The sequence below is a fragment of the Rhododendron vialii genome, chromosome 8a (genome assembly GCF_030253575.1).
Source record: "Rhododendron vialii isolate Sample 1 chromosome 8a, ASM3025357v1".
Lineage (NCBI taxonomy): Eukaryota > Viridiplantae > Streptophyta > Magnoliopsida > Ericales > Ericaceae > Rhododendron > Rhododendron vialii.
The window spans coordinates 19,105,948-19,115,000 of record NC_080564.1 but is presented as its reverse complement, the minus strand read 5'-3'; the positions used below and the strand labels follow the sequence as shown (position 1 = coordinate 19,115,000).

The window sequence follows — 9,053 nt, the reverse complement described above, 5'->3', positions numbered from 1 at the left end:
TTGAGAAAACCTTTCACTTCATTTTTTATATGAATATCCTCGAAAGATTAAAATGCCTGATGTGATAGTTACCTTGTTTGGTTCCTATCTCATCTCATTTTCCTCTCTACACATTTCTCAATATCTTTTTCTTTCTATCTCTCTCCACTCATTACCACTCATTACATTAAAAACAACTTTCAAAAATGAAAACCAAACAAGGTGAGTGTTTTTGTAACATCCCATCCCATATCGGAAGTTTACATGGACGATCTTGGGCATATAACGAACTTGTAGGCTACTATTAGTACTTTGGGCTTAAGCTTTTTGGGCCATGTGGTGTGGCTTGTAGATCAAAATCATGGTACTAGGCCCAGTGGTTGCTTGAGGCGTTACAGGCGGTATCAGAGCTATCCGTGTACACGACCATGTGGGCCTTGGAGTTTGGTTGGATTTGGTTGTTAGTTTGATTAGTATTAGTGATTATAGTGCTCAACCCCTCGCGAGGGTGCGAGACTCTAAAGTTGGGGAGATTGTAACACCCCATCCCACATCGGAAGTCTATATGGATGATCTTGGGCATATAACAAACCTTGTGGGCTACTACGAGTACCTTGGGCTTAAGCTTTTAGGCCATGTGGTGTGGCTTGTGGATCAAAATCAAGGTACTAGGCCAGTGGTCCACTTGGGGCGTTACAGTTTTTTCATTTGCAATGCCCGTTTACTTTTCCAAACGTAAACATAAACGAGAAAAAGAACAGAAATTGTTTATTGGAAAGGGGAAAAAACTCCCCTTAAGCTTCCTGTCGTGGAAAAGGAATAAAACGGGCAGGGAGAACATCTTTCTGTAAATGGTTGAGATGGTTTTCTGGCCTGTATTTGAAAGGGCTCTCCCTACATACTACGTAGGAATTGTACTTACAGGCATTCATCCATCTTTTGATCCGGTGCTAAACAATTCCATCTGTGGTAATTTATAAGGAAAACTATTGAATGGCCTAAGCAACTTCGAAATTTACTTCATGTGTTAGACTGGGCAATTTGCAGTGATATAATCTGACAAAAGCTATTGATATCAGATTTGCAATTGTTCCTATATTTTCAGACTTCAGAGCTTAAATTTTCTCAATATCTCTTCTTTAAATCTTTGAATTCCAACACGTGGATAAATGCTAAAATATGTATTGCCAATTAATCAGCAACAACTTAGCAGTAAGTCAGTAGCAATTTGGGAGATACTTTTCACTCTAAACTGAAACCCAAATTCAGCTATTGAAAGACGCTGTAGGGAAGTTATGAAAAGTTAAAAACTTCAAAGTCCAACAGTAGAGTACCTTAAAAAAGTTGGCTTCCCCAAAATGGACCAGCAAAAAGGTTTGGAGAGAGTGTTTCTGCACTGTAACATCCCATAGCCATTTGCAGATTTAAATTGAAAAATATCTGCAGTTTAGTATTAGTCTTAGCGTATTTAATAGTATTCGAAAGTGCATATTTTGTGCATATGATTGGCAGATAACCTGTTACAAGCGGTACACTGATAATAGTCTTTGTTTCTGACTCTGAACTTCATTGAAAATACACATACTGGTGGAACATAATTATCTTTAAGTGAAGCACCTATATCATTCCCTTACCTCTACAATGCTCTTTAATTGTGTGGCAGAGCATTCCCTATTTATCATCTCTTCTTAAGCGCATCGACCGGCTTTTGCAATTTGACAGGTGCATTTCCTCTCTGGATGTTGTATAGAACGGATCATATCAACTTGTAATTATGACTGATTGTTTGTTTATGGAATGACTTGTATCAGGCTTATTCCAAGCTACAATGGTATCTTGATGATAAGCTGCATCCGGACATTAACTCAAGTCGCACTGAAGCTTTCTGAATTTGTCCCCCTCGTATGTGTTTTATCATCCTCTGTCAATATTAAACTGCGCTATGGCTTTTTACATGTCATCTATTGCTTATTCAGGATCGCATGATTGAACTAATTAAACCATTTCGGGATTCTAAGACAATGTGGAAAGTCAGAATTGAAGCAAGCAAAGCTCTCATTGATCTCGAGTTCTACCGTAATGGCATTAATGCAGCATTAACGCTGTTCATCAAGTACTTGGAAGAAGAGACATCCTTGAGAGGTTTGACTTTACTGTAGTTGAGATAGTTAAAAACTTCATTCTTTCGTAACTGCATTACAACTGTGCTGGTACATCTTCCAACTGAGGGGTCTAACCAACTGCAGGGCAGGCAAAGTTGGGTGTCCATGTTACACGACTTTGTCAGATAAGAAGTGGATCAGATCTTGTTGATGATGTGAAGAGTGAAACTCTTGTGTCTCTACTTCGTTTGCTTGAAAGTTCTATGGCATTCAACAATGTTGTTCTTCGACACTATTTGTTTTGCATTTTACAAGTTCTTGCAGGAAGGTAATTAAAACTATCATTACTTTCAAAGTATAGAATGATATATAAATGTACAAATTTGTTGGGGCTTTTTAATTTGGTGATAATTCCTTTGCTCATTAAACATTTTGATATTCCATAGCAATGATTTGTTCAGTGTTCTGAAAGTCGGTCGCCTAGGTCGATTAGTCCCTGCCTAGGCGCTAGGCGGTGGTCCAACACCTAGATTAGGCAGCCAATTAGTTGGCGCATAGTCCTCGCCTAGGCGCTAGGTGGCCAATTAGTTGGTGCCTGGGCTCTAGGCGCCCGTTTTCTGCCTGACTAGTGCCTAGCTACTTTTAAAACATTGGATTTTTTTCATTGTTCCTTTTAGCCATGGGTCATTGTAACTAGTGCAAGCATTTATTCTATTAAGTGCTACTTGTCTAACCTCCACGTTGGTTTCACTATAGTTCCTTGTGTCACTGTAGGTGTACATTTTAGATTTTTTTTTTGTAGTTTCTCAATGAGTTCGAATGACCTGAAGGGCTGAAACCTAAATTTTGAGGCGGCTTCATTTTTTGATGAATTGATTTCACACACTAAAGTTGTCTTTACATAAGAAATGAAGGATGCAATGAATTATTTTGACAAGAAACAATTTGTATTGAAAGTACGTCAACATAGCGTCATCCATGAACATAAAGGAAACAGAAGTGGGGAGCTAATGTCAATAACACAGCTATAGACCCTCCATGATGGGGAAGAAGGTGCTGTTTTCTGTGTATTCTTATTGTTTAGTGACTGTGGTATATATGGAATTAAATAGTGGATGGAAACCTTACATTTTACATATTGACTATTGAAATTTGAGTATACTTTGTTTTCCTGCAGGATTTTTCTTCCATCTTCTCTCTTCCCTTTCTCTTTCGTCTTCTGGTTCTACATCACCCCCTTTGTTGAATTTTGAATAGTTCTAAGCAAGCTTAGCTTTTCTTCTTCTATGCAGTGTCTACTGTTTAGGTGTACTGATTTCTCACTCCAAAGCGACTCCGGTAATCATATAGAAGTCACCTGCCAAGCCTTCCCAGACTTTTGAACACTACGAAGTACGGTCAATCTGAACAACTTTGGATGTATTATAACCCAGAAAACCTGTCCATATTCAACCAAATAAAAAATGTCCATGCCGTACACAGTATTCTCATCAAATCTCTTCCCACTTCATAGTGAATAAACTTCTTGTTACCGAACCCTCTAGCACGTTAAACACCAACTAGGCAAGAGTGTTGCTTCTGTCCTTGTAAAGGTAGATGATGGAATTGAGACCCAAAAATTAGGATTACTTTTCTCATTATGTTAAAGTTATACAAGAGTAAAGAAGTAATTACACTAAGACCCTTATCTACTAATCTATTTACATAAGAGATCAATTATAAACTAATTACACACTACACCCATAACTTAACACTCCCCCTCAAGTTGGTGCAAAGATATCTATCAAGCCCAACTTGAACACAATAGGGTGAAAACTCTTGCTACCAAGTCGTTTTGTGAATATGTCAGCTAATTGATCTTCAAATCTCACAAAAGGCATACATATCAAACTCTCGCTCAGCTTCTCCTTGATGAAGTGCCTGTCAATTTATATATGCTTCGTTCTGTCATGTTGAATAGGATTATGAGCAATGTTTATGACAATTTTATTGTCACAGTAGAGCTTTCAAGATTAAGAATCTCATTCACATTATTGCATGTCATTATTATATCATGAACATAAACAATAAGAACTATAATCTTACCAACACCCCCTTTGATGAACATAATATAATTTTCATGGCTTTGTTCGTATCCAAACCTCAACATAGCCTTTGAAAATCTGTCAAACCAAGCTCTAGGTGATTGCTTCAACCCATAAAGAGTCTTCTTCAATCTACACACCTTTCCCTCAGTCTCAAAGGAAGATCTCTGAGAAAATCCTGGTGGTATATCCATATACACCTCCTCCTCTAACTCACCATGAAGGAATGTACTTTTCACATCAAACTGTTAAAGAGGCCAATTCAAATTGGTAGCACAAGAAAGTAGAGCTCGCATAATGTTCATCTTCGCTACAGGAGCAAATATCTCCTCGTAGTCAATACCATAGGTTTGAGTATAACCCTTGGCAGCAAGTTTTGCCTTGTATCTCTCAATTGTACCATCTGCATTCTCCTTAATAGTTAAAACCCACTTGCCTCCCAATGATTTCTTTCCTCCGGAAGTGATATTAACTCCCAAGTGCCATTCTTTTTCAAAGTTGTCATCTACTCTACCATAGTTTCTTTCCACTTAGGTATCATGAATGCATCCTGCCAATTCTGTGGAATAGATATAGAAGAAAGAGATGAAACAAAGGCATGGTACGAAGGAGATAAACAATCATAAGAGAGAAACTAGGAGATGGGATGTTGAGTACATGACCTAACACCTTTTCGAAGAGCAACATGATTATCAGAATCAATAAAAGGAAGTTTAATGTAAAAAGATTCATTACTAGATAAGTCAGTTGAGGAGTCCAAAACTGAAGCAGGCGATTGTGATTGACAAGGTGGCATCACACGACTTTTCATTTTTCCGTATAGTTCTAGTGTAGGTCTTTACGTTAGCCCCTTGCTGTCATTGTGTTGGCTCCTCAATGTCACCACCAATGTCGTGTTGCTCTTTCGTCAAATATTGGCTCCTCTCCAGATTTTTCCTTCTCTCCTTTACCATGATTATAAAACAATTTCTCCCCCTCACCATGATTATATAGGTAAATATCTCATCCTCCCTCATCCCTTCCTGCCTATGCTCTTCCTAAGAGATGGAGTGGAAGGAGTGTAAAAGGACTGTGTTTCTCAAAAGGTGACATCCATATTGACAAGAAACTTCCTAGAGTAAGGATATCATAACATTTATAGCCCTTTTGGGTAAGAGAGTCCCAATAAAAATATATTTATGGGTGTTAGAGCTTAACTTGTCACCAGAGGGGTGAGGGGCATGAACAAAATACACACAACTCAAAACTCTCGAGGGAAGAGTCGTCACGTGAGAACTGCTAGGGTGACACTCAATAGGAGTTTTGAAGTGGAGAATACTGGATGGCATATGGTTGATAAGATAAGTTGTAGTCAAAATGGCTTCTTTTAAAAAAGATTTGGGAACATTTATGGTGAACAAAAGAGAGCGAGCAACCTCAGCAAGATGGCGATTTTCGCCTTAAGCAACTTCATTTTGCTATGGAGTGTCAACACAAGTCGTCTGAAAAGAAACACAATTTTCATCCAAATTGCCTTAAAATTCCAATCTATATACTCAGTGTCATTGTCACTATGGAGAATTTTGATATTCGTATTAAATTGAGTGGGCACCATCATGTGAAAAGATTTAAAACAAGAAAAAATTTCACTTTTTGACTTAAGTACACCCACGTAACACAATAATAACAATCAATAAAGTGACAAACCACCGAAAACCTTTAAGAGAGGTAATAGGAGAAGGACCCAAACATCAGAATGGATAACCATAAAAGGAGAAGCACTTTGTTTATTAATAGGTGCATAAAAGGAACGTTTATGTTTTTCAAGCTCACATACTTCACAAAAAACCCGACTCAGAGCACAATGCTTAATTAAACTAGAAAAAAGGTTCTCTAAAATCCCCAAAGAGGGATGACCCAATCTTCAGTGCCACTGATGTAACATAAAAATAGCTGTACTCGTATCTGGTGGCAGAGCTAGACCACATACATGGGTGAACAAGGTGCAGACTCCAAAAAAAAATAGTGGCCACCATGTGCTTTACCATTACCAATCACTTTTTTCGTATCCAGTTCCTGAAAAACACAATGAGTAGGAAAAAAAAGTCACGGAACAGTTTGCAAAATGAGCAAGACTACAAACGGACGGAAGGTTAGTGGCAAAGTTTGAAATATGTAAAACTGAAGAGAGGAAAATAGAAGGAAAATAGGGAATAGAACATTTCCCTGAAATAGCAGAGAATGACCCATCTGCTATTCTGACCTTATCAGAAGTTATCAGAAGTAGAGTAAGAATCAAAAGCAGAGGAACAACCTGTCATATGATCTGGAGCACTCGAATCTATAATCCAATGAATAATAGAAGAGGCAGTAAATGTACTAGCTAGGATACCTGTGTGAGCAAAAGAATGAAGTGAGGGTTGCTGTGGAAGTGGAAGCTATAGTAAAGGGAGAATTTGAGCCATTAGGCGCCTGAGAGTTTGGATCTCCCCCTGAGAAAAACCACTAACATAATCAGGCGTCTGAACTCCAGTACTGAACTTAGAATCAAGCAATGTGGCAACTGTAGGCTCTGAAACATGGGCTTGGGCCTGAGAATGCATAGGACCACGACTACGACCACTGCCCACCCCCTCGCCCATGAGAGGGACAGCCATGTAATTTTCAACAAGAATCCCTGGTATGGCCGGTGTTGTTGCAATAATCACATTGGAGTGACTCACGATCAATAGGCCCGCTGCTAGCATAGTAGCACCAGACTGGGACTTGCCATTCTGTGGAGGATGAACAAGCCCACTACGGCACTACTAGAACCAAACTAACCAGGAAGGGCAACCAAGGTAGAACAATCAGAAGTAGGAGTATGTAACATAGCATTTCTCCTACTCTCCTCCTGCTGAACAATGACATAGGCCTCTCCCAAAGACGGAAACGGAACACGGCCCAACATCTGCATTTTAATCTGATCATATTTTATATCAAGGCCAACAAGAAAGTCATAGACACGCTCTTTCTCCAACCTCTTTAGCCAATTAGCCGCATCAACAGAACAAACAACGTGAAATCCCTGATATTAATCAAATTTTTGCCACCCTCCACTCAAGTCAGCATAATACGCAGCGACGTATTGACGGTGTTGATCCAACGTATGGAGTCTCTTCCTCAACTCACAATACTGAGCATCATTACCCTGCTGAGAATAAGTTTGGGCTTCAGTAGTTCAAATCTTATGTGGAGTATCAAGAAGTAGAACAATAAGGCGAATATTAGCTCTCATAAAATTAAACAACCAAGTCATGACTAAAGATTTCTGAGATTTAAATTTCTTAAGTTCGACAGCCGCATTAGGTGGAGTAACATGTCCCTCAATGAACTCTGACATCCCTCTGGCTTCAATAACCAAAGTAAAAGTGCGAGACCAAATCAAATCTTAATATGGCAAATATCCAGAGGACAGTTATCCAGAGTCCTTGCATGACTTAACTCTTCCTTTGTACTAGTGGAAGCCTTTTTTGATCCTCCGACATTTCAACAGAAGAATAGCAATTCCAAATAAGCAATACCCAGTCAATCAAGTGTAACCCAGCTAAAATCAAACCTAAACACACAAATTCGAGTGCCAAAAAAACAGAATGAAGACTCTTACCACTGTTTTGACTGCCGAAACTGTTTTGACTGCCGAAACGGTGTGAAACAGCAAAACAAGCTTGTAAAGGGGCTGGAGCAGGCTGGGTTGTGGCTGAATTGAATAGAAAACAGCAACACGAGCACTGTTGAGTACCGTAATGACGGAAATACGCTGACTTAGTCCAAGAAACCTAGTAGAGAAGGTTGCCGAAGGTCAGTGAAGGTCGCCGGAGGTCAGTTGGTGGCCGGCGAGTGCAGAGAAGCACTGGGTCGACATCATCGAAGGTAGGCGAGCACTCGGTCGACTCCTAAAGTAGCTGGAACAAGTAGGCAGTGATCTAGGTCAACCTCGTCAAAGAAAAAACTTGTCAGCTGCCTGGTACCAGATCGACGATGCTGGATGAGGTTGGAGAGTGAGATCGACTTGCTCTGATACCATGTAAAGGTAGACGTTGGAATTGAGACCCAAAAATTAGGGTTACTTTTATCATTATGTTAAAGTTATACAAGAGTAAAGAAGTAATTACACTAAGACCCTTATCTGCTAATCTATTTACATAAGAGATCAATTATAAACTAATTACACACTACACCCATAACTTAACAGTCCTTAATAACGGGTTCTAAAAGTATAGTAACCAACATCGCTGTCCAAAAAATATAAAGCTGGTTGATAAGGAGTTCCGATCTTCCAGATGGGCTTCCAAGGAAGAGTCTTTTTGCAATTGCTGCATAAGATAGAATAAAAAGAATAGACAGTGAATTTCCCCCTCTACCACTCTATTTCAATTCATTTCCCCCATTCCTAATGGATACTTGGATTATGTAATTGCTCAAATCTAATTCCTGAACCGTGATTCCAAATCAGACATGTTTCTTAGAACCGGATGTAGTCACAAACCACATCATCTCTGTTGGCCGCAATGTTATAGATCTGTGAGCAGGCTCTGAACTATGGAAAAGCCTCACACCATGCTTGACCTCCTCACAAGACTCTCCAAAACCTCAACCTTCAAAAGAGAATGACTTTTGTCTTAAAAATGCCTAAAGAATTTGTATTACTCACATCTAATACGAGTCTAGAATATGTGGCATGCCTTTGTTTGGATGTTAGTTTTGAGATAAACATGCTTTATATGTTTGCGTAAATTTTCGTCTTTATTCATTTTTTTTAAAACATTTTAACCAACTTTTTGACTTTTTGAATAGAGGTACACTATATGCATCTAACTAGTAAAAATTAAATTAAAAGTTTGATAAAAAATCACTAAAGACGAAAAAA

The 9,053-nt window shown here is 38.9% G+C and overlaps 1 protein-coding gene across 3 annotated transcripts in view; it reads left to right on the top strand.

Moving 5' to 3' along the window:
- The window catches only part of LOC131335735 (transcription initiation factor TFIID subunit 2), a 42,063-nt gene that overhangs the window by 30,084 nt on the left and 2,926 nt on the right, over window positions 1-9,053 (top strand). For all 3 annotated transcript variants that reach the window (XM_058371222.1, XM_058371224.1, XM_058371223.1), the window contains 4 exons: window positions 1,643-1,701; window positions 1,791-1,881; window positions 1,956-2,121; window positions 2,226-2,409. In XM_058371222.1, coding sequence (XP_058227205.1) covers window positions 1,643-1,701; window positions 1,791-1,881; window positions 1,956-2,121; window positions 2,226-2,409 — 500 coding nt within the window. The remainder of the gene's footprint in view (window positions 1-1,642; window positions 1,702-1,790; window positions 1,882-1,955; window positions 2,122-2,225; window positions 2,410-9,053) is intronic.